Source organism: Equus quagga, chromosome 15 (assembly GCF_021613505.1).
Source record: "Equus quagga isolate Etosha38 chromosome 15, UCLA_HA_Equagga_1.0, whole genome shotgun sequence".
NCBI lineage: Eukaryota > Metazoa > Chordata > Mammalia > Perissodactyla > Equidae > Equus > Equus quagga.
The window spans coordinates 82231752-82255352 of NC_060281.1; the positions used below are offsets into that span (position 1 = coordinate 82231752).

Consider the following 23601-nt stretch of genomic DNA (forward strand, 5'->3'; position numbering starts at 1 on the left):
AGCCAAGGAAGGGCCTCAGGGCTGGTCGCAGCTGCCCAGGCTCAGCGGCTGAGGGCTGCTCAGTGTCCTCCAGCCGTCTGTGTCCTGAGGAGTGCTCATACCCCTCAGCCACAGGGCCAGGGCTGACTGAGCCCAAGGGACTAGATGGAGGAGACTTTTGGAAGCGTAGCACAATAATGCTGGTGTTCACAACAGGGCGGGTGACCAGGGTGCCAATGGACAGGAACTGGATCAGTGCCTCAAGGTCCAGCAGCACTGCCAAGAGGGGCATGAGGAACCCGAACACCAGGATGCCCACTATGGGCACCTGTGTGCGAGGATGCACACGGGTAAATATCTGGAAGAAGAGACCGTCAGTGGCCATGGCATGTACGATGCGTGGCACAGCAAACAGAATGTTGAACAGGACAGTGGTCATGCCTATGGCAGAGGGTGGGAGACCAGTCAGCATGGTGGACAAGCCCACCTGTGGTCACTGATCAGGGCCAGAGCATGGGTGGCCCCTTGGTAACAGGGGCATGAGTTTATCTGGGCTCTCAGAGTGAGCCTGAGTGTTTGTAGGGTACTGAACTGTTCCTCCCTACCACCCAGGAATGGGACAGCCCAGTTTAGGTGACAGACCCACTGGAGAATCTGATGAAGGCTGAGTCCTTCCACCAGGAAAGGACCTGGCAGCACATGCCCAGAACTGACATTCTGTGTACGATTGGGAGGGGTGGTGAGCAGGTCCCTCCCAAAAAGCCTGGGTGGTAAGTCTAATCATTAGTACCTTCCTGGGCCCAGGACGCAACTGGGAACACAGGCCCAGATGGAGATGTCGTCTTGGGAGGCTACGGGCAGGGTCCCACCACCCTGTCCTCTCCCACCTTACCCACAAGGGTCTCTTACAGCAGACAGCGCCAGCCGCCACGATGAAGCCCGCCCAGCTGTAGCCCAGCTGGTAGAAGGCATCAGCGAGTGTCCAGTCAGGGTCCAGGCCGTGCCTGGGTACCATGAGTGTGAGCACAGTGGAGGTGAGGATGTTAGTACCAGCCATCAGGCCAACTGAGATGGCGATGGCCATAGGCACAGCTCGCTTGGGGTTCTGGCCCTCCTCGCTGGAGGCAGCAATAGCACCAAAGCCCACGAAGGCAAAGAAGCAGGTGGCAGCACCAGCCATGATGCCAGAGAAGCCAAAGGGCGCAAAGCCGCCCTCCTCAGTGCTCCAGTTCTCCGGACGGGCCAGGACAAACCCCAGGGTGACGATGAAGAGGATGACAACCAAGCTGATGGCAGAGAAGGTGCGGTTGAGCCAGGAACAGATGTGGACTCCACAGTAGACAAATGCGGAGGCCAAAAGTATGACTCCAGCAGCCAAGAAGTCCGGGTACTGGGCCAGGAACGGCACCTGCCAGCTGCCCACATGGGCCATGGTGAAGCTGCGGATGCCGTGGCTCAAGATGGCGTCCAGGTGAGCTGCTCCAGGTGCGGGCCATGGCAATCCCACCAATGAGACACTGGATGAGCAATATCCAGCCAATGAGGAAGGCCCACAGTTCCCCCATGAACACATAGGTGAACAAACAGGAAGTGCCCTTGCGGGGCACACGTGCTGCCAACTCCACGTAGCATAGGGCTGCCAGCAGGGAGGCCATGCCAGCTACACTGAAAGACACGAGCACCACAGGGCCGGCCATCTCCTTGGCCACAGTGCCTGTGAGGATGTAGTGGCCCAAGCCCATCGTAGCACCCATGCCCAGCAGGATCAGATCCAGCATGGTCAGGTGGCGCTGCTGCGACGTCTCCGTGGTGGACTCCTCCAGTGGCTTCAGCCGGTTCAGCTTCTGGTAGAAGCGTGCCAGGCTGGCGGTGCTGGGCAGTCCCCAGGCCATGGTGGGCAGCTGAGAGGAGCACCAAGCCAGCTGCTGGCACCTACGAGGGTGAGAGAGGAGTGACAGGCTGCCCAGATGGATCCTGACCAGCCTTCAGTCATTGCTCTGACCCTGCCCTGAGGACCGAAGCGTTGAACCACTGGCTGCCCGGAGGGCTGGATGAGGCAGGGTCAGGGTCACAGGGAAGCATGGAGATTGCTTTGGCCTGCCTCCGGGGCAAGGGGGGGAGCCTGGTGGAGGGGGACCTGGGCATGTTTGGGAGGGGCCCTGAGGGTGGGGAGGGGGCCACCCCAGGGAGCCCGGCTAGGAACCGCTCCAGTGGTCTGGGATCCCAGGGCGGGGTGGAAACCCGAGGCTTCCAGGGAGCTGGGTCAGGGCTCCAGGACCCAGAACACAAGTGACTCTGTGGCCCTGGATGTAGCCCAGGTGGACACCTGGCCTTCATTAGAGATGTTCATCCCCCCATCCCCCACCCTGCCAGGCTGGTGTATCAGCTCACCCCTCCGGGAATGGGTGGCACCCTGGGTTCTGTGCCTGTCCCGGTACCCAGACATGCCTCCAGAGTCAGTTCTGTAGTGCCACTGTCCACTCATACCAGATCCTTTGCCTTTTCTCTCACCTGAATCTGTCCCCATAGCGTTGCTGTGACTCACCTGCTGTCACTGCCACGGTCCCTCTGTGCCGAGGGCCTGCACACACCCCTGAGCGCCAGATCCAGCACTGAGCCTTACGTCATGGTGACACAGGCATTCAGCCCACCCTACCAATACTTCACACGGTCAAGACCAGAGTTCCCCAGGTTCTAGGGAAGCCTAACTACCGTGCCTGGTTCACAGATGAGGACACCCGAGCCACCAGGTAACAGAGTAGCCCAGGTCACTGGGGTGGTTTTAGGAGGCCTGTGGAGATGAAGGTCCAAGTCAGGGAGTGGGGGGGTCTGGACCCCACCCGCTTTCCACTGCTGCAGACACCCTCCTTGATCCCTCATCCCAACACAGGTACTCCACCAGCTGGGCGCCATCCAGGCCCCTCCACACTGGGAGCTGTGGGGCTGTGGGCGTCAGGCAAGACGTTGGTAAGACGAGGGTATGAACCTGGCTGAGAGGCCCTGGGCAGCGCCTGACCTCTGGGCACAACGGGATGGCAGTAAGCCACCCTCATCCGCTGACGAGGGAGTGCGCAGCTCTGGGGCCTGTTCTGTGAATCGGCAGGACTCACGCTGGCTGTTCTGAGCTCGTAGCTGCACACGATGTCCTGAAAGGAGGCAAGCAGACTCCTGGGGACGACCTCCAGCTTGGGGCGTCCCTAGGGCCCCTCAGACACCAATGACAGCCCTTTCTAGACAGGAGCACCTGTCAAGCCTGGGGGACCCTGGGGGACCCTAACGGCAGCTCCCCACTTGCGGATATCCGTGAGAAGTAGCGTGGACTGAGCATCTAGCCCATGCCAGTCCCCACATCACGGGAGGCAGATCACGGGTCTCATCACATGACCATCAACCCCCCCACCCCCCACCCCAGGCTGATTTATCCCTGGGGCTGAGGCGTCTTCGTCCTTCTGCTCTTTCCACTTCTTTGAAAGTGGAAAGGTGGGTGTGACAGGGTGTGAACTTGTTTACAGCAAGATGATGACAATCCGTGCAAGCAATGCACAACTGAAACACATATCCTCTTCCCCCAGAACTCTCTCCATGTTGTCAGGTTTCTATGTGGTTTGTGGAATAGGACTTCAGGGGCACCTGCAGGCTGTCTGGCTCAGTGGGCTGGTGACAGGATGGTGGACTCCCAGACAAGATGGTGCCACTTAGAACACTCTGCCTTAGCCCGCCCCCTTGCCCCCTTCTGATATTTGGCTGACATCGTCTCGAGCAACTTCTCAGGTGGGCTCCCACTTCCTGCGGGGATGACAGCTCCAGTACCTTGCTCTTGTGTGGCCTAAACATAACTGGGCCTTATTCTGAAATGCTTTCACAAAAATCCAGAAAAACGCATTTCAAACCAAGAGGCTTGTGCAATTTTATAACAGGAGCTCCCCAAAGGCCTTGTGCCACCCTTACAGGACTCGTGGTGTATTTTGGCTATGGCATCTGGCAGTGCAAGGAGAACCAGCAGGAGCTGCTGGGGCTGACTGCCATACGTGGTGGCCTGGAGGAGACGGTGTAGGCCCTGCAGCCTCTTAGCCAGGCACCTGCCTAGGAGCCCAGCCACATGGAGCAGGCCGCCAGTCCATGAGGACCACTGGGGGCCTGCCTGTCTTCCCCTACATCCCCAGGAGGCTGGAGGGGCTGGCTGGTTTAATGTGGTGTGAGGAGACGGGCTCCGACCCCTTTTCTGCTTGTTCATCCTCATTCCAATCTATGTTCTTTTCTCCCTTTGCAGATTTCACACTACTTGGCTACTAACTCACTTTGTCTCTCCAGAGTCACCAGCTCAGCTTTTAACATGTGAAATTTCCCGGAACGTTTCAGAGAAAGGAACTGATGGGGTTCAGGGCAGGCCACCCCAAGATGTGCCACCCTGGGATGTGGATTATTTTGAGCTGAAGACAATCAAGGCTAAGAAGATTCTGGAAGAATATGTGACCTTCCCCCAAACTGCCTAAAAGAATTAAGTAGAATGCTGTGTCCCAGGAAGAAGCTCTTACCATAGATAACTCTAAGTGTGGTAGGCAAGAAGGCATCTAGCAAGGGCCATTTTATCAAAAGAGCTCCTTTGCATCCCACTGGCTATAGATAGGACAACGCAAACATTTGTTTACCGAATACGAAATCTTTTCATCTTTCTATAAATTGCCTTCTCTCACTTTGAAGTCTCAGACCTCTATCTTCCTCTTCTCAGTCCAGAAAGACAGACATACTTCATTTCCCCTGACTGTCTTTGGAATTCTTCATGCTTATGTGAATTCCCCGTGTGCACATATTAAACTTTTATTTTCTTCTGCTAACTTGTCTTGCGTCATCTGTAATTCTCTGACCAGCCTTAAGAATCAGAAGGGGAAAGGGGGGTTTTTCTCCCTCTTCCCCCACACCTTCAATTTGTAAAAAAGGCAACATCTGCAGAGCACAACAAAATGAGCTATGCCTGTAATACGTATGGTGACTTAGCAAATTAACATTTGTTAGGCAGAGCCCTGGGGGTACTGGATGGTGAACCTCTGGTTCAACAAAAGACCACAGAGGAAGTGAAATAGAGAAGTGTGTTACTCCCAGGTCCTGGAGAACCTAGAGGGGCCACAGCACGAGGTGCAGGCTGAAAGCAGGCCGGGAGCAGGGTGGGACCTGGGGCAGACACCTTTATTGGGTTCCGCAGGCAGAGTGCTTTCCAGGCTAAATCTGGATTGGACAATTCAAACCACATGAGGTTTTGGTGAGCTTCCCAGGGGTCTCATCTAAGGGGCAAACAAGGGAAAGCTAGAGAGTGCAGGGAGGGGAGAATGCTTCTCACAAGGGAAGTTGTAGGAACCATATGAGGAACTTACATTTACTTGTGACTCCGTTACCTGGCCCACCAACCCCATAGGAAATTAAGCACAATGCTGCTCAAAGCAAGCCTAACACATTATCTTTAGCTTACAGGAAACCACAGAGAGGAAGGAGAAGATGGATTTGACACATGGTCAAAAACAGTTAAAACCAGCTGAAGGCAACATGATAGTCTGACTTGACCTGACACAGACCCTACAGCTCGTCATACACTCAGTGTAATGCATTATCATGCTACATAATACACCTACCCACAGCTAGGACAAGAAATTCTAGACCATATAAGGGATGAAAAGGGGTGGCACTGCATTCCCCAGAAAATCCTGCCCTGTTCCCCATATTCCTATGAATATTCCTCCCCTTCACGATCTTGACCCCTTATAACAGCTGCTTAATCCCCCTAGAGCTAAAAAGCTGATTTGTGAAATTGTTCCCATTTTTCTATTCTGCGGCCATTGAATAAAGCTTGTGCTATAGAATGCTCAGCTTCAGTTTTGTTTCAACTCTACGAGACTGAACAGGAAAGACCCCTCCAAGGAAGAGCTGGGGGTTGTGGGTTCCAGTCCCACCATGGACTCTTCCTTGGGTCCCCTCTGCTTGTGGGACAGTGGAGAGAGGCTAAATGGGTAACAGAATTGGCACTGGATTGTGGGTTCAAGTCCCACCAGAGAGAAACTGTAACAACTCTGCTGGTCGTCATCTAGGGGGTGTACTCTCAAGAGAGGCTAGTGTCATTTCAAGGCCCCTGCAGGCCACCTGGCCACACAAAATGGATGCCAAGGCAGCAATGCTATGGAGTAGTTTACCAAAACTCCCAACAAACTCTTAGAAGAAAATATAGGAGTAAATCTTCATGACTGTGGGTTAGCCAATGCTTTCTTTCTTTTAGTTTTTATTTTTATTGAGGTAACACTGGTTTATAACGTTGCATAGGTTTCACGTGCACATTAGAATTCGACATCTGTATACACTATAGCATGCTCACCACCACAAGTATAGTTTCCATCCATCATCATATAACTGTCCCCCCCTTTACCCAACCTAAGAAAAATATAAATAAATTGGACTTCATCAGAATTAAAAACTTGTGAGCTTGAAAGGATACCATCAAGAAAGTCATGCCACAGAACGGAAGAAAATATTTGCAAACCATACATCTGATAAGGGGATTATATCCAGAATTTAGGAAGAACTCTTACAACTCAACAATGAGAAGATAAGTAGCCCAATTTAAAAAAGGACATAGGATTGAATAGACACTTCTCCAAAGAAGATATACAAATGTCCGACAAGCACAGCGAAAAAGATTCTTGACATCATCAGTCATTTGGGAAATGGAATTCAAAACCACGGTGCAAAGCACCCTCCCCTAGGATGGCTAGAGTCAAAAAGTCAGATAAGAACAAGCACTGAAGATGACGTGGAGTGACTGGATCTCTCATAGACTGCTGGTGGGAATGTAAAACAGTGCAGCTGTTTTGGAAAACCATTGGGCAGTTCCGCAAAATGCTAAACATGAAGTTACTGTATGATCCAGCCATTCCGTCCCTAGGTATGTACCCAACACATGATAACATGTGTCCACACAAAAACTTATACGTCGATTTTCCTAGCAGCATGACTCCTAGCAGCCCCAAAAGTAGAAGCAATCCAAACGTCCGTCTACTCCTGATGGAGAAATAAAATGTGAACTATCCACACAATGGAATATTATTGCTCCATAAGAATGAATAAAACGGTGATAAAACATTGATAGATCTTGAGAACACTCTATTAAGGGAAAGGAGCCAGTTACAAAAGACAACATATTGTCTGATTTCATTGATATGAAATGTCCACAGGAGGCAAATCCATAGAGACAGAGAGATCAGCGGTGGCCAGGGGATGGGGGAGGGGGAATGGGAAGTGACTGCTAATGGGGACAGACTTTCCTTTCGCGGTGAGGAAAACGTTGTGAAATTAGATCCCAGGCACGGCTGCACAATTCTGTGGATGTACTAAAACTCACTCAAGTGCACATTTTCAGTTGGTGAGTATTACGTTATGGGAATAAAGTTATCATCAAAATAAAGCACCAAACTCTTTCCAAGAAAGAATTCCAGGGGCAGGAAAGGCTGAGTGCCAGAGAGAAGAACCTGGTCAACGGAGGAACAGAGGAAGAAGTCGGGGGACCAGTGCTTCCTCCAAGCTGGCCCCTTGTTCATTTCCTGATTGAGGCAGGGAAATGTGAAACAGAACCAACCAGTCACTTATGTCTAAGGCTCTAAATGGAGCTGGGAAGCCATGAAGGAAGTGGGTCTTATGCACGTCCTCGTGGGGTAGAACACGAACCTTTGAAGTCAGTAACGCTGGAAGAAACCTGCAGCTCATCCCAGAGTCAGACGTTGGCCTTCCTCTGGCTAGCCTTATCAATTATTTTTAGCCAAGATTAGCTTTCTGCTGCGAACCCCAATGAACCTTCTTTGTAATGCAAACCTCCCTCTGTGCCTTTCAAAGCCCGACTTCTACTCCCTAGCGGGACAGTATTTGGGTTTCTACCTGAATCTCTGCTCCCTGAATTGCAATTCTTTGAGCCCAAAATAAACTCTGTCTCTCATTTTCGTTCTTTATTTTTAGGTTAATCGCGCCAGTGGTGTGTCTGAGTCCTGCCCAGCACTTAGATTTCTGTTTTGACTGGAGCCAGAATACCAGCAACAGCTGCAAAGTGAATATGTGCCTGATTTTTTCGATTTGTTCTCTCTTCTACACTGGCCTGAAAGCTGACTGTAAACGCGGCCAAGACTTGCTTAAAATCACCGCGGAGTTTCCAGCAAGACACAGCCCTGCTAGTGTCTCTGGGGCGTGTCTCCTAGACTCCTTAAAAAACGTTGTTACTGATCCCACCTCTGAGCACCGCCCTACACAGAGGCTGACCTGTGCTGTAACCACCACATTTACACACACATTTAAACACGCGAACGTGTACGGGCCAGGACCGCGCCAGGCCTCCCCCCGGCCGCTCCGAGGGCCGAGCGCGCTCCGGCTCGGGCTCACCAGCGTCCGGTGGGGGAGCCTCGGGGTCCCCTCCTACACACGGGGAAACTGAGGCTCGGAGAACTCGAGCCACAAGGGAGGAGGGCTCGGGCGGGCCCCCACCGCCGGCCGACCCGAGGCTCCGCTCTCTCTCGGAGCTCCCGCCCTCCGGCCGCTCGCCGCGCGGTAACCGAGCCCCGCCGCGGGGCGCGGAGGCGGCAGGAGGGCGCGGCCGGCCTGGCTCCCCGCCGTTCCAGCCCGGGCGCGCGGGGGACCGAGACGGGGCCGGCGGAGGTTCCAGAGGCCGCCAGGACGCGGGGCGGTCCCGCCACTCACCTGTGGGGTCCGCAGCGTCGCTCGCCTCAAGGACGGAGTCCGCCGTTCGGGGTCTGGGCGCAGATACGTCGGCAACAAAGTGCGCCAGGCGTCTCGCCCCCTGGCCTGGCTGGAAACGCGCCGCTGACCCCGCGGGCCACGCCCTCAAAAGGCGCATGCGCACAGCGAAGGCCGGCCGGGTGTCTGGATGCCTCCTCTGACTACGCGTGCGCAGTGGGGGCAGTTGCGCCCCTTAGACCCGGGCGCACGCGCTGTATCCGCAGAAAGGACTGCGCCTTCCTGATTTGGGCCGTCGAGGCACGCCCTCTCGTGGGGAACCGCCGCAGAGCAATTACACAGAGTGTGTTGACTGCCCTTCCTCCCACGGGCATTTATTGAGCGCCCACTGGATGCCAGGCACTGCGCTGGGTGCTGCTACCTAAGGGTCAACGACCGAGGCAGCCCAGCAGGGAAGCCGTGATCGCCAAGGAGCGGGTCTCAGCGGTCGACCACGTTTTCCCCTACAGCTAACAGACAGTCCAGTGCGTACACGTCTGCGGACCGAGGGACCGAGGGGAGACGGCGCCGGGCCTGCCCTCCGGGTTCGGGCGGCTGGGAAAAGAACGGTCGGAGGGGCCGCTAGAGGTCGCTGTGGGCGCGCCCGTGGGGCGGGGCTAGGGGACCGGGCTAGGGCTGGGGACAGGGGAGGGGCACAGGGGCCTGGCGGGGAGCGCACTTCATCGCGGCCGCACAGATGGCGGCTCCGGGCGCCGGACTGAGGCCGGGGGCGTCACCGGGGCTGGAGGCGGCCCTGCAGAAGCTCGCGCTGCGGCGGAAGAAGGTGCTGAGCGCCGAGGAGATGGAGCTGTACGAGCTGGCGCAGGTGGCGGGCGGCGCCATGGACCCCGATGTGTTCAAGTGAGCGGGAGCGGGAGCGGGCGGGGCTGCGCGCTGTGCGACCCCCAACCCTCCTGCTCTCCCCCCCCACCGCCCTTGTCGGACCCCTTGAGGCCCAGGATAGAGTCGGGGTCTTGAGGGAGGCGGCCACGCCTGCCCGCTCTGGCCGAGCAGCCTGGCCCGGGCGAGGAGGCTCCTTGCGCAGCGCGTCTGTCTCTCCAGGATCCTGCTGGGCCTGCTGAAGCTGAACGTGGCGCCCCTCGCCGTCTTCCAGATGCTCAAGTCCATGTGTGCCGGGCAGAGGCTGCCGAGCGAGTCCCAGGCCCCCGCGGCCGTGTCACTGCCCACATCGAGTGCGCCTGAGACGAGAGGTCAGAGATGGGCCCGGTGCTCCCTGCCCCTGTGGCCCAGCGGCGAGGTGGCAGGGGCGGGGAGGGGGGCAGCGCCCAGCCCTGCGCCGGCGTGGCCCTCAGTGGCCAGGCCTTTCTGCTGGTCTTCTCCCAGGACCCTCTGGGCCAGGCATGGGCTCACCCCTGGGGCTCCGGTCTCCAGGTTCGGCTTGGCTGCCGCCCTTGAAAGAGCACGTGCAGACTGGGTGGCCGCAGAGCGGGTGCCCCAGGGAGGCCCAGTGGGCTAGGCCTCATCTGGAGCTTTTGCTGCCCCACCCTCTTCTCACCTCTGGGCTCCTGCCTTCATCCCACAAACATGGGAACGAGACTGATTTCGTTCCTGTTCTCATGTTTGTACAGACTCCAGGGAAGTGCTCAGAGAGCCGGGCAGGCAGAGGCCTTCCTGCCACCCCCTCGCCTGGACCCCGCTTGGCCCAGGCCTTGCTGAGGAGTCTGGCAGCTGAGTTTCCCTTCTCAGATGCAGGTCAGGAGTCAGCCTGGCAGCCCCTGACTGCCCTAGACACTCGGGTGCAGAGGCCGGAGTGGCAGAGCGCTGGGCTCAGGTGTGAGGGGCCTCATCATTCTCCAGAGTGAAGACTGGGGCATGGTGAACAGGCGCTGGTGACAAGGTGTCACCGTGGAGTTCCACCTGCATCCTCCCTGTGTCCCTTCTGCTCCCAGAGGCTGTCAGAAACCCTGTGACATGCAGCCAGACCTCCTGGGCTGCTCCTTGGCCAGAAGCACGGGGCTCTTACAGACACCCTGAGAAGGGCTGACGTTTGGGTGGAGGGCAGGCCGGGCCCATGTGATTGGGAGTGCCAGGGCCCTTGGGTTCCTGCGTCCCCTGTCCCATGAGGCCCTGGGCGCTCGAGTACAGGCCTCCCCACTGACCCACGCTCTGTCTGCTCTCTCTGTGTCTCTCTCTGACCTCCAGAGGCCTCCTCTCTCTCTGCCAAGAACTGTAGCCCCCTCCTTTTCCTGGGTCCCACCACCTGCGGCCTCTGCGGTTCTGCTCCACGGCCCCACTGCCCCGCACTCGCCTCTCTCTCCCGGGCCCCCGGGTCCCTCCGGTTCTCTTGCTGCCCATTCTCTCCTTTTACAGGTTGCATTTATTAGTTTATCTCTGAGGGTTGTGCTCTCATTTCCATGGAAACTGCCGTAGCCCCGCAGAAAGCCAGAGCAGCTTCGAGCTGCAAGGGCAGGACCCTGCGGGCCATCCCTGCCATCAGCTTAGAGACCAAGGACAGGATTTCATGGCTCACTTTACTAGAGACAACCCACAGTCCTTCTAGAATGGGACCAACACCCCCACCCGCAGAGGCTAACTCTACTGCATAAGACTTGGCTCTGTAGAGGTTCCCCCACCCCAGAGGAGGACAGCAGACCGAGGGGCAGGGAAGGGACAGCATGGTGTGCTCTGGAGAGCAAAGCCCTGGGCGTGAGAAACACCTTGGCCTCTGAGATGCTGTCAGCCACCTGGGTGGGCAGCCTGGAGGATGCACTCTGACTCTTCTCTGCCTGGTTCCTGAGCTGGGGTACCTTCCAGGTGTTTCCAGGGGTGTGTGAGGGAGGGCCTGAGATCCCACAGGTGCTCTGGCTTTGCCCTCCTTCACGCCCCTCCCCCCATCACCAGCCTCCAAGTTCCAGGTGCCACCTGGAGCTCGGGCCAGGGAGGAGTGGGGAAGGGCCGAGGGGCAGGTCAGGGGAGGGGTGTGTGGACTAGAGGCTGGGCTGAGGAATCGATGGCTGAGTTTCCAGGGGGAGGGAGAAACCGGGAACAGAGCCCTCCTGCCTCGAGGGATGTTGGGGCTCACTTCTCAGGACTGGGTGCCAGGCTGGCTGTCAGTGGTGGGGGCACAGTGGGACTGCAAGATGGACATGTTCTTGGTCCAGAGAGGCAGATGGCTAGACAAACCGAGAGTAATAGAGACAGAAGGAGGCCAGTGCAGCAGGCCTTGCTGGAGCAGTAAGGGTTAAGCAGGCCGAGGGGGGTGGGGGCCCTCTGGGCCAGCTGCAGTCTCCTTGCCCTGCAGCCCTGCAGGTGGGGTGGTGGGAGGGCACTGAGCGGGAAGGGCAGGTGGGGAGGCTGATGCAGAGCGTGGATGCAGCCCATTGGTGGGAGGAGGGCCTGAGCTGGGGGATGTGGGAAGAGGGAGAGAGCAGAGGGTCAGGAGGTGTGCTGTGGGAATGGTGCTGGGAACACTGGCATAGAGGGGTCAGGAGGGTCAGAGGGGGCTCTGAGGGAGGTGGGGAGGAAGCCCCGAGCATGGGGACAGGAGTGGAGCCCTGCCCTCCACAGGGTCGTTTTCTCCTCAAGTGCTCAGGCCTTGGGCCCTGCTGGGCTGGGCGGCCAGCGGCCAGGATACCAGGACACGGAGGCCCTGGGGACATGCCTGGTGGGGGTTAGGGCAGCCTGGGGAAGAGTTTGATGGGGAGGAGGTGGAGGGGAGTGGGGCCGATGAGGGGCCATGCCAGCAATGCGCTGTGGCTGAGAGGTAGAGGCCACCAGACAAGACACATTTCTGAGGCTCCATGTTCACAGCATCTGTGCACAGAGACCTTTCGGCCACCTTATTAATGGCAGGATCTAGGGTGGAGAAAATAAACAGTTGTCAGAGTGAGCCAGTTGTGGGGACTGTGGCAGCCTAGGAGGATGAGGGGGTTTGGGCTGTGGCCCTCACTGGCCTTAGGTTTCCCAGAGAATTGGGGTGTGGAGTTGCTCCAGGGCAAGGGCTAAAGCCCCACTCAGGGGCTTGACTCTGATTGGGTTCCTGACCCCTGGCCATCAAGGTGGCCTGTGGGGACTGTCACTGACAAGCTTGCTCATTTCTGCCTTTTCCTGCAGAAAAGGGGGAAACAGGAGACCCTGAAAGCACAGAGGGGGAATGCTTGTCCTGGGGAAGATGTGAAGTCACTGAGGAAAAATTACATTCAGTTGAGTGTTCCCTGTTGAAGTTTAGGGAAACTATATGTTTTAAAAAGATCTCCCTCCAGGACGTGTGAGATGACCTTGGGCGCGGAAGCCGTGAGCTCACACAGAGCTATGCTGTCTGATGCGGGAGCCACAGGCCATGGGGCTGGTGCAGTGAGACGCGCTGGGCATGTGGGTGCCCACCACGTGCCCGGATGCCGAGGGATGGGCTCACAGAAGGGATGTCACACCTTACGGGTAATTCTTATATTGATCCCATGTTGAAATGATAATATATTGGATATTTGAGGCTAATTAAAACATATTATTTAAATTAATTTCCTGTTTCTTTTTACTTTGACTACCAGAAAATTTAAAATTACACATGTGGCTTGCATCTCATTTCCATTGACAGCATTGCTCCAGAACATTCACGATAACACTTCTCCCAAAACACCACATCAGGGCTGTGTGCATGAGCAGGGAGGGGGTCACTGAGCACGTCTACATAGGAGAATACCGTCCCAAGAAGTGGAGGCTCAGTTCAGGGTTAAAGTGCACGTGTGCATGTCCTTGGTGCACGTCGGTCTGTCATTATGTCTGTAATGTGTTCTGGAAGCACTGATTAAGCCCCTACTGTGTGCCCAGCCAGAGAGGGCAGCAGTTCTGGGTGGTGGGTGCAGACCTTCCGGTGGGCTCTGCAGGCAGATGATGGACCACCCTGGCCACCCACTTGCCCTGGTCCCCACCCTGTCACCCAGCCTTGAAGATCTTGGGGTGGCCGCTGTGCTCCCTTGCCCAGCTGCAGAGCGCTTCTGCAGCGGGACAGTCATGTGTTCTGTCCTTTCCTCTTTTCTCCCTCATCCTCCCTGCCCCCTGTCCTTTTCCTCTCACACAACATGCATTCAGTACACACTCAGTCAGTCACTAATATTTGCCTCTGCGGCCCCTCTGGCCCATTTCCCCACGCGGGGGCGCTCCCACCTAGAAGGAGAAAGAGCGCATTGGGGACCAGCGGGAAGGGATGGGAGCAGCAGCTCCGCTGGGCTTTTTATAAACCCTCCTTGTCAAGCAGCTCTGCTGGCAGAGCTTGCAGGGGGTGGTGAGTGGGGATGACGGGGGCCACGCCAAAGAGAAATGGCAGAGTGGGTCCACCGGGTCTGGCCGGCTCCTCAGCTTCAAGGGTCCCTGAGTCACGGATGGCTGACTGGCTGGTGTATTTTAGGGTTTTGCTTCATTAGAGCATCACAAGACACAGAGTGGTCTCAAGCTGGCCTTAGGGATGGGAGGAGCACTGACGTTGAAGATGATAAGCTGGAGTGGTTTTTACATTCAGTGATCACCATCTGTCTTTGACCCCTAAGAGGGCCCCTCGGGAACCAGGCATGTCCCCACTGTTCCCCACCCAAGCCTGCAGTCACCCTTGGCTCAGCCCCACCCTCCATTCCCTCTGACCCTAATAACCCTTTCAGGGGGAGCTGGGGCAGGTGTGATCAGCTCCAAGATGTCCCTTGCTGGGTCCCCCTGGGAGTGTGTGGCTGAGCTGGGCTTGACAAAGCAGGTCTTTGCATTGCCAGGCCCTGCAGACCATTCTCCACCTCCCATCCTCGTGCAGGAAATGAAGAGGCCTGAGTGGGTCCCCCCCGCCCCCGCTAATCCCAGGAGCACGTGATTCCTGAAGGACCCCAAGAACCGCACAGAGCTGGGTGATGGCCTGCTTTCATTGCTAGATGGGTTCTCAGTGCCTTCTCAAAGTTACATTGGTTTCTCATGTCCAGGGTTGATGGGCCTTGTCAGATTTAAAGATGAACGTTGTTTGCTCATCTCTACTTTCCTCTCATCCTTGAGTTTCTAGAACAGCCTGGTCATTATACTGAGGGGTGAGGAAGCTCTCGTGTGTGGCAGGCTGAAGACAAGCCGGCTTCACAGTCAGGCCCACGCCTGAGACCCGCCACTGGGTGGGGGTCAGCTGTGCCTGGCGGTACTCCCGAGTCCTCAGGAAAGGCCCCTCGTGGAGAGTTCGTGGGCACCTCAGCACCCAGGGTTAGGCCAGAGGCCACAGAAGCCCCAATTCTGCCTGGCCAGGCCTGGGGCGGGGCTGTGGCCTCAGGAGGGCACTAACACGTTGGGAGACACTGCAGAGTGGTGGGGCCCACGTTCTTGTAGGAGACGACGGGGTCCTTGCAATGGGACCAGAATATTGGCATTTGCACCAAAGGAAATGGGGGTGATGGTTCTCTCTGTCTTTTGTGAGTCACTGGTGGGCTGCCTTGGCCCAGCTTCACCCCTGACACACGCTCCTGTCTGCTCCCCCTTGGTCCTGGGTAACCTGTTATCACACCTTTGTCACATCAAGTGTATGCGAGCACTTGAGTGTGAAGCCCACGGAGGTGAGGCCGGGAAAACCAAAACCCTCAGAGTTCCAAGCATGGCACCACTGTAACCCTCCCCACCCACTGGGCAGTAAAGACCCCTCCTACTGAGGAAGAACTTTCCAGAAATTCTCTTAAGAAGGTCTGTCCTATCCCTGCGGGCATCCTGGGGAGAATTCAGTTGTCAGTATTGGCATGAAAGTGAATTTGATTTCCTTCTGGAGGAGCCAGGTTCTGGAGAGTCTCAAATGCAGACGCCTCTGCTTGCTCAAGGTGACAAACAGTGACACTGAAGTGACCTAACAGGCCCCTGAGACCCTTCCTTGAGTCTTTCCTCCAAAAACTCACAATACCCCATTGCAGGCTCTTTGACTGAGAAGCGGGATGGAGGCTGGGGTCACGCAGGGCACCCGTACCCTGATCAGAGCCTGCAGGGCAGACCCTGCCAGGCCGGAGCAGAGGAGAATCCTGGCTGGGGCAGGCCCAATGGGGAGGGACTGGGACCCAGCAGGCGAGCCTATTCCCGGGCACATTTGTCCTCATGGAGTCCGCTCAGTCTCGCTGATGCTGTCAACCCCCTGAGCCCAGGACAGCTACTCCTTTAATCCAGCTCTGGCCCCGCTGTGGCTGGAGATCTTCCCAGCTGTCTTCACAGAGAATAAAGTCAGCAAGGGATAAATCAAGGAGGGTCTGGACCCATGGGCTCCGTCTGTGGAGCCTCTCTCTGAGCGTGACGACCTAGTGGTCAGGGCAGGCTCGGGAGGTCGAGCCTTGGCAGGAGCCCGGAATGACCCTGGGAACAGGAAGCTTGACCACTGAATGTTTGCAGAATACTGAGGGAGGGCACGAAATGTAAGAAAGAGCTTTCCAGATCAAATCTAAAGGCCTGACTTCTGTGCTCGATGACTGCTGTGTTTCCTGATCGGTTCAGATGCAGGCCGCAGGCTGTCTAGAGGGGAGAGTGCCTGGGGGCAGGGCCGCTGGCAGTCACGGCCAGCTGTGTAGGCTTTCCAGGGCACGAGTCAACAGGCTGAGCTTCCCTTCCCCGGAATTGACCACTAGAACTTTCCCCATCACTCCTGACACTGCCCCTGTCCTAGGAGGGCCTCCTGCACTCTGCCGAGGATTCCTCTTGGAGGACTCAGGACTCAGGGCTGACATAGGGTCCCTGGCTGAAAGGACCGTGACAGAAACACACTCAACGTAAACGTCGCTTAGAGAACACAAACACAGGAGGTGTGCTGCGTCTGTGGAACTTGCCCTGGTTCCTGACCGTGGTGTTCTCTGTTTGCTCAGGGAGAAACAAAGGCAGCAGTGCTCTCGGTGGAGGCCCAGCGTTGGCAGAACGTGGCGGCCGGGAAGGGTCCAGCCAGAGGATGCCCCGCCAGCCCAGTGCTACCAGGCTGCCCAAGGGGGGCGCACCGGGGAAGAGCCCCACTCGGGGCAGCACCTGAGATGGGCAGAGACTCCTGCCGCCCTACTGTGGGCTCCCCAGCCCGCTCACAGAGTCTCTGTGTGGTTTCCTCCAGCTGGTAATAAACCTTTCGGAAAAGCTGAGAGTCTGTTCAAGACATTCTCTGTCACCTGTTGAATATGGTAAGGCACAAAGATTTAGAATCAGTTCTGTGTGCTGGTCCTGGTTATGCTACAGCTGCACTAACCAAGTGACTTAAGCCAGTGGCTTCCCCCTCCAGGACCTCAGGTTCGGGTCTGAGAGAAAATATCCAGATTACCAGGTCTTTTTATAAAAGACATCAACACGTTTTGCTTAAAGTGAAAAGTACGATGCTTTTACTGAGACCGTGGACGTGAGGACAAAGATGAACTATGTCATAACCTATGGCTTCTAACCTTCTGAGGGGCATAAATGCCGTGGAAAATCCAAAGAAAACCCTTTTCCCCAAAAAATGTCCTGACCTTACACATCTGACTGACAGTTTTAGGATTTGGTGAACACCCCCAACTTGCACGGACCTCAGATTTTAAAACTCCAGCTCTAAGCTTTTATACTTTAGTCCACATGTCCCACTAATGGAGAAGCCTGAAAAATGGCAAATTCAATTGAAAAACCTAACTCAGTTTTCCTAGAATTTAGTAAATCTTTGTGCTTTGAAAGCTTGGATTGGAAATATTGACTATTTCACCCCAGGTCATGTCACGTAAGCAGTGGCTCCTTACAGATGTAGGTGGCGCTCCGCCCACTCCAGCAGGGCAGCAGTGTGTCTAAGATGCAGGTCAAGACTCGTGCACCAGCCTGAGGGAGCGCACAGCATAAGGAGGGACCAGAGCCCGGGCACCCTGCAGACAGGGTCTACACAACCAGCTGAACAGGGCAGAGGTGGCCACGAGTGGATCTATCACCAGCCCATTTTCCTGCTGGCCGACCCTACAATAGGTTTTCCTAATTAGGAGCCTGAGTTCCACAGACACTTCAAGCACTAACCCTCCAGTTTCTCCCCTAACGTGGCTACGGGCTTACACTTGTACCTCCCTCCTTTCTGCAGAGGGATTCTAAGGAGCTCATGTGGGGCTTTAGCTAGGCTCTCCTACCCTCCCAGGACAGCTGCCGGAGTGCCCAAGAACCTACCGACCACGGTGGGCTCCAGGTCCACAAACACGGCTCTGGGAATGTGCTTGCCAGCCCCAGTCTCGCTGAAGAACGTGTTGAACGAGTCATCCCCACCGCCGATGGCTTCATCACTTGGCATCTGACCATCAGGCTGAATTCCATGTTCAAGGCAGTGCAGTTCCCAGCAGGCATTGCCGATCTGGACCCCCGCCTGCCCCACGTGGATAGAGATGCACTTGCGCTGGGAACCAGAACATAAACATGACACCCTCGTCTTCAAGGCAGTCGTCACTCTATGACATGCAACCAAGACCTGATATCATAAATTAATGTTCGTAAAATATTTTGGTGTCTGAAGGTTTTCTCAGACACCACATCCCATGACCTGCCAATGATCAGTTCATATCTGAACACCTGCCCATCCAACAAGGATAGAAACACACTTGAGCTATGAATAGGAATACAGCCACTATAATCTCATCTTCCAAGCCATCAATAAGTAATATTGGGGCCGGCCCAGTAGCATAATGTTTAAGTTCACACGCTCTGCTTCAGCGGCCTGGATTTTGCAGGTTTGGATGCTGGGCACACATCTATGCACCACTCGTTGTGTCACACTGTGGTGGTGTCCTACATAAAGTAGAAGAAGACAGGCACCGATGTTAGCTCAGCAACAATCTTCCTCAAGCAAAAAGAGGAAGATTGGCAACAAATGTTAGCTCAGGGCCAATCTTCCTCACAAAAAGAATAAAATAAGTAATGTTAAAAGTTAATATAAAATAAGCAGTCAAGTAATTTTGCTGTCACCTAAGGATGGATTTACCACCCTGTTTTAAGCAATGGCTTACAAAATCAGAGAAAATATTTGAAATAACAGTTTTTGGTCACTGGCCAACAGGCAGCAGAGACAGTGATTGCTCATAGATGAGAAACAAAGTCAGCCACATTCCCACCCCAGAAGTTTCCTGCTGAGGAGTTTCCAGGCTGCAGCAGAGGGAGGGAGACCCCAAGCCCAGGGAGCCCCGGAGTGGAGAAGAGAGGATTCGGGGCTCAGGGCGGCCGGGGCAGCAGGAAACCGATGCTGGAGGGGAGAGAGAGCTGCAGGGAAAGCGCTCTGTGCAGACCAGCGGGGAGCCCCAGGGAGTCCACAGCTGAGGCCTGCTCAGCACACGTGTGGGAGGGACTCCTGAGCTCACAGCCGCCATGCTGGAAAGCCCCTCCCTCACAAACACTGAATGGGCCCCTCAGAAGTGGGGCCGAACGTGGGGCTGGCCCCGTGGCCGAGTGGTTAAGTTCGCGCGCTCCGCTGCAGGCAGCCCAGTGTTTCGTCGGTTCGAATCCTGGGCGCGGACATGGCACTGCTCATCAAACCACGCTGAGGCAGCGTCCCACATGCCACAACTAGAGGAACCCACAACGAAGAATACACAACTATGTACCGGGGGGCTTTGGGGAGAAAAAAGGAAAAAATAAAAAAAAATTTAAAAAAAAAAAACAAAAGAAGAAGTGGGGCCGAACGAGGCCTACACTCAAGGCTGTTCTGGACCCACCTGAGAAAGCTAAAAAGCAAGCCTCAAAGGATCAACTGTCTCCAGGTATATTAATAGCACCCCAGAAAAAAGCCTACAGATAGTTAAAGGATCACCAAGAAAATCTAGCACCCAAGAATGTAAAATTCATAATGTCTGGTATCCAATCTAGACTTATCAGGTACATACAAAAAATGAAGAGAAAAGGAATCAATAAAAACAGACCCAGAAATGACATAGATGATAGAATTAATAGACAAGGACATTAAAATATTGTATATCCATATACTCAGAAATGCAGAGGAAAAATTAGCATTATAAGGGGAGATGTGTTTGATATTAAGAAGACCTAAGTCAAGCTACTAATGATAAAAAAAAAGATAATGTCTGAAAAGAAAAACGCACCGGATGGTATTAACAGCAGATTACGTACTACAGAAGACAAGATTTGAGGATGATCAAAAAGTTCTGGAAACAGACAGTGGAGCTGGTTATATAACACGTGAATGTACTTAATGCTACTGAATCATATACTTAAAAATGGTTAAAATGGCAAATTTTGTGTCATGCATTTTGTCACCAAAAAAAGGTGACACTCAGCAATAAAAAGGAACCATATTAACACACGCAACAACATGGATGAATCTCAAAATATATATAGTGAGTGAAAGAATCCAAACAACTGCAAAGACTGAACTCAGTGATCCCATTTACATCAAATTCTAGAAAACATAGAAAAGTAGATTGGTAGGGAGGGGAGGGGGGGCAGGAGGGCGGGCTTACAAAGGGGCACAAGGGAGCTTGGAGGTGATGGACATGTTCATTATCTTGACAGAGGAGATGGCTTCATGGGTTATCAATATGTTAACAAACGTTAACCCTTGTCAAACTATACACTTTATTTTTTATTTTATTTTACTTTTTTGGTGAGGAAGATTGTCCCCGAGCTAACATCTGTGCCAATCTTCCTCTACTTTGTATGTGGGACAACGCCACAGCGTGACTTGATGGGTGTGTGCAGGTGTACGCCCAGGATCCAAACCTGTAAACCCAGGGTGGCCAATGCAGAGCGAGCGAACTTAACCACTATGCAACCGGGCCAGCCCCAAATTATACACTTTAAATGAGTACTTAATTTTTATGTCAATTTTACCTTAATCAAACTGTAAAAAATAAGGCAAAATAAAGATTTTTCTCAGACACTCAAAAGCTAAGAGAATTAATCATTAGCAGATCACTACTACAAGAGAGGTTAAAGGAATTCCTCCAGGCAGAAGCAAAAGAATACTAGATGGAGAATTGGAGCTACATAAAGGAATGAACATCACAACAATTACTAAATATGGCGGCAAATATAAAAGATTTTTACTATATTTTAAAAATATAATTGAATGTTAAGGGAAAATTTAAAAAAATTAAAATATGACAATAGGACCGAGACCAAGAAGGGGACACGGAAGGGGACCATCGTGAAATGGTACAGTGTCATGGGAAGGTTGACTGGCATAAACCGAAGATGTAGGCAGTAATCCTCAAAGCAAACACAAAAAATAAAATGAAGGGGAATAGGCAAGAAGCTAATAAAGGAGATAAAATGGAATCATACAAATAATTAACCCAAAAGAAGGTAGAAGAAAAGAAGGAAACCGGAAGAAACAAATGGGATAAATAGAAAACAAAGAGCAAGCTGGTGGGTTTAAACCCAACCACACCAATAGTCACATTAACGTCCTTACTAGTTCAATGTAGTTACCCAATAAAAGGCAGCTTGTCAGATGGAGAAAAAGGCAAGACCTAACTCTATGCTCACTACAGGAAGCCCAGAGATATGGCAAAAAGTAAAGAATGGAGAAAAATACAGTATGTTGTGCCTACACCAAAGGAAATAAGAGTGGCTATAGGAACAGCGTGGTTTTTCTTCTATGGTGTTTGTTTTCTGCTGACACCAGCACGTTCTAAGCACGCAGACTGGCCTTGGTCTAGTAGAGGCGAGGCTGGGATGGATGGACCGCCCCATCAGGTGTCCTCCCAGCAGGTTTAGAAAAAACTCCACTCTGGACGAGGCTGGGCAGCAGGGATGGGAAGGGTGTATGGGTACCTGGAAGGGGCAGCGATGACACTGCTCCAGCACGCGAGGACCAGGTGGTGAGTCTGGGGCCTCCCACTCCGCCGCTCATCTCATGCTTCTCCAAGAGCGCCAGGGTGAGCTCAAACCGGCAGCTGGGCGGGCGGACTAGCAGGAACTCAGGGTCTCTCAGTTCTGGCGTTCTCTGATGCCCCGGCAGGCCTCTGGTCAGGGTTGGGGGGCAGGCCCCACCAGACAGCACCTCACCTGCAGAGAGCAGCACACCCACGTGGTGTCCAGGCGGGGGAGAGCACAGGCCAGGACCAACACTGCTGCTTTCAAAGCATTTTCCCAGGGAAAGAGGGTCATTTCATAATAAAGGAGCCAACTCACCAGGAAGGCAAAACTATCCTTAATAGTTATGTATCATTTGAGTCATGGCTTCTAGCCACAGAGCTTCAAAATACACAAAGAAGAACCGACAGAGCTGAAAGGAGAAATAGACAATCCACAGTCAAAGATTTCAACTCTCTTGATAATTGATTGAAAAACCAGACAGAAATGAGTAAGGATACAGAAGCCCTGGACGGCACTGTCAGCCACTCTGACCTAAATGACATTATAGAACACCCCTCCAACACAGCAGAGGACACATTCTTCTCATAAGCACAGGGGACATTTGCCAACAGAGACCACATTCTCCACCAACCATGAGACAAGCCTCAATAAATCCCAAATAATCCAAACAAGAGTTTGACCAGTAGTGGGAGGAAGAGCAGACTCCAGAGAGCCATGCACCTCCTCCAGCTCCAGTCTCCGTCACTGCACCCTTGAGTGGTGACCTGGCCCAGTCACCATCACCACACCCTGAGCGGCGACGCCAAGAACCTCAGCTGCCCCCACCCCCAGTGCTGCCAACACCTAGCCCAGCACCAGGGGCAGGGTGCAGGCACATGAGAATAATCGTAACAAAGGTTTTGGGAACAGTAAAATGATTGAGTGTAAGAAACGGATGTGGTTTCATCCAGAGGAGAGACACCAAGGAAGATGTATGTGTACACAGACGGCCACAGAGAGGAAGAACCCAGCGAGGACCTTCGCGGCGCAGGAGACGGGGAGACTGTGCGGTCTGGTGCTGTTGGAGGAGAAGGGGTGCAGAGGCAGCAGAGGTGACAGGCCTGGAGGAGCTGCAATGCAAGACAGTAAATGTGCAGCCGCAGGACCAGCCCAGTGGCGCAGTGGTTAAGTGTGCACGTTCCGCTTCCGTGGCCCGGGGTTCACCAGTTCAGATCCCAGGTGTGGACATGGCACCACTTGGCAAGCCATGCTGTGGCAGGCGTCCCACATATAAAGTAGAGGAAGATGGGCATGGATGTTAGCTCAGGGTCAGTCTTCCTCAGCGAAAAGAGGAGCATTGGCAGCCAGTTAGCTCAGGGCTAATCTTCCTCAAACAACAAATAAATAAACAAATAAATGTGCAGCAGCCTGGGACCATCATAGACACTGTTCACGTCACAGGGGTCCTCCACACACCCACCAGCAGAACTACCAGAATAGTGAGAGCGAGAAAAAACGAGGGATCAGAGAATGCTCCTGAAGGCCAGGCCCCACAGTGCCAACCTGACCACATGCGGGCCTTGGTCCCCACCTTACTACATGCAGAGACGCTATGGGTGACAAGCACAGTGTTCCAGCCCTCCTGTGTAGGGAGAAGTGATGGAGGGGACTGACAACCAGGGTGCAGGAGAACAAGGCAGACCAGTGAGACAGAAGCTGTATCGGGGTATAGACCACAATTCCGCAGGAGCCCTCCTCGCCAAAGACGGCCCGGAGAAGGTGGTCATGGAGGTCAGGAAAACCAAGGAGATGAGACCTAATGTAAGCAGTCACCTCAACATGAGCACCTTTAATGACCAACACAGACGCCAAGAAAATCCCAAAGAACAAGATGGCAAAGGGACAAAAGCAGCTGCTCCCCCAGCTGAGAGTCCTTCCCCTCCCGAGGCTGAGCGGGCAGGCTGGGGAAATGCAGGCTCTCCATCACCACCACCAGCCAGGGAGATAGATGCAGGCTCACCATCGCCACCACCAGCTGAGGAGATGCAGGCTCTCCATCGCCACCACCAGCCAGGGAGATAGATGCAGGCTCTCCATCTTCACCACCAGCCAGGCAGATGCAGGCTCTCCATC

General features: G+C 54.2%; 3 protein-coding genes and 1 pseudogene across 7 annotated transcripts in view; 2 read left to right on the forward strand and 2 right to left on the reverse strand.

The window, feature by feature from the left end:
* LOC124227147 (P2X purinoceptor 6-like) overlaps positions 1 to 364 on the reverse strand; it is a 27734-nt gene extending 27370 nt beyond the window's left edge. The window contains 1 exon segment of the mRNA XM_046641033.1: positions 128 to 364. Within this exon segment, the coding sequence (XP_046496989.1) occupies positions 128 to 364 (237 nt within the window).
* Positions 286 to 8904, reverse strand: LOC124227033 (cationic amino acid transporter 4-like). The gene is given in 4 exon segments (XM_046640947.1): positions 286 to 420; positions 872 to 1456; positions 1458 to 1911; positions 8701 to 8904. Coding segments are annotated over 3 exon segments (1005 nt in total). The 5' UTR covers positions 1872 to 1911; positions 8701 to 8904; the 3' UTR covers positions 286 to 414.
* A 461-nt stretch (positions 8905 to 9365) lies between these two features.
* Positions 9366 to 16805, forward strand: LOC124227034 (mitotic-spindle organizing protein 2B-like). Of its 5 annotated transcripts, none has more exons than XM_046640951.1 (4): positions 9369 to 9597; positions 9799 to 9947; positions 10326 to 10449; positions 12948 to 13201. In XM_046640951.1, the coding sequence occupies exons 1-3, from the start codon at positions 9434 to 9436 to the stop codon at positions 10427 to 10429; spliced, it is 417 nt and encodes a 138-aa protein (XP_046496907.1). In that variant the 5' UTR covers positions 9369 to 9433; the 3' UTR covers positions 10430 to 10449; positions 12948 to 13201. The 5 variants fall into 5 exon arrangements, with proteins under 5 accessions (XP_046496904.1, XP_046496907.1, XP_046496909.1 ...); XM_046640953.1 differs by having other exon boundaries at positions 12960 to 13201; XM_046640948.1 differs by lacking the exon at positions 10326 to 10449 and having other exon boundaries at positions 9366 to 9597; positions 10900 to 13201.
* A 6080-nt stretch (positions 16806 to 22885) lies between these two features.
* Positions 22886 to 23550, forward strand: LOC124227148 (Y-box-binding protein 1-like; annotated as a pseudogene).
* The last annotated feature ends 51 nt before the right edge of the window (positions 23551 to 23601 follow it).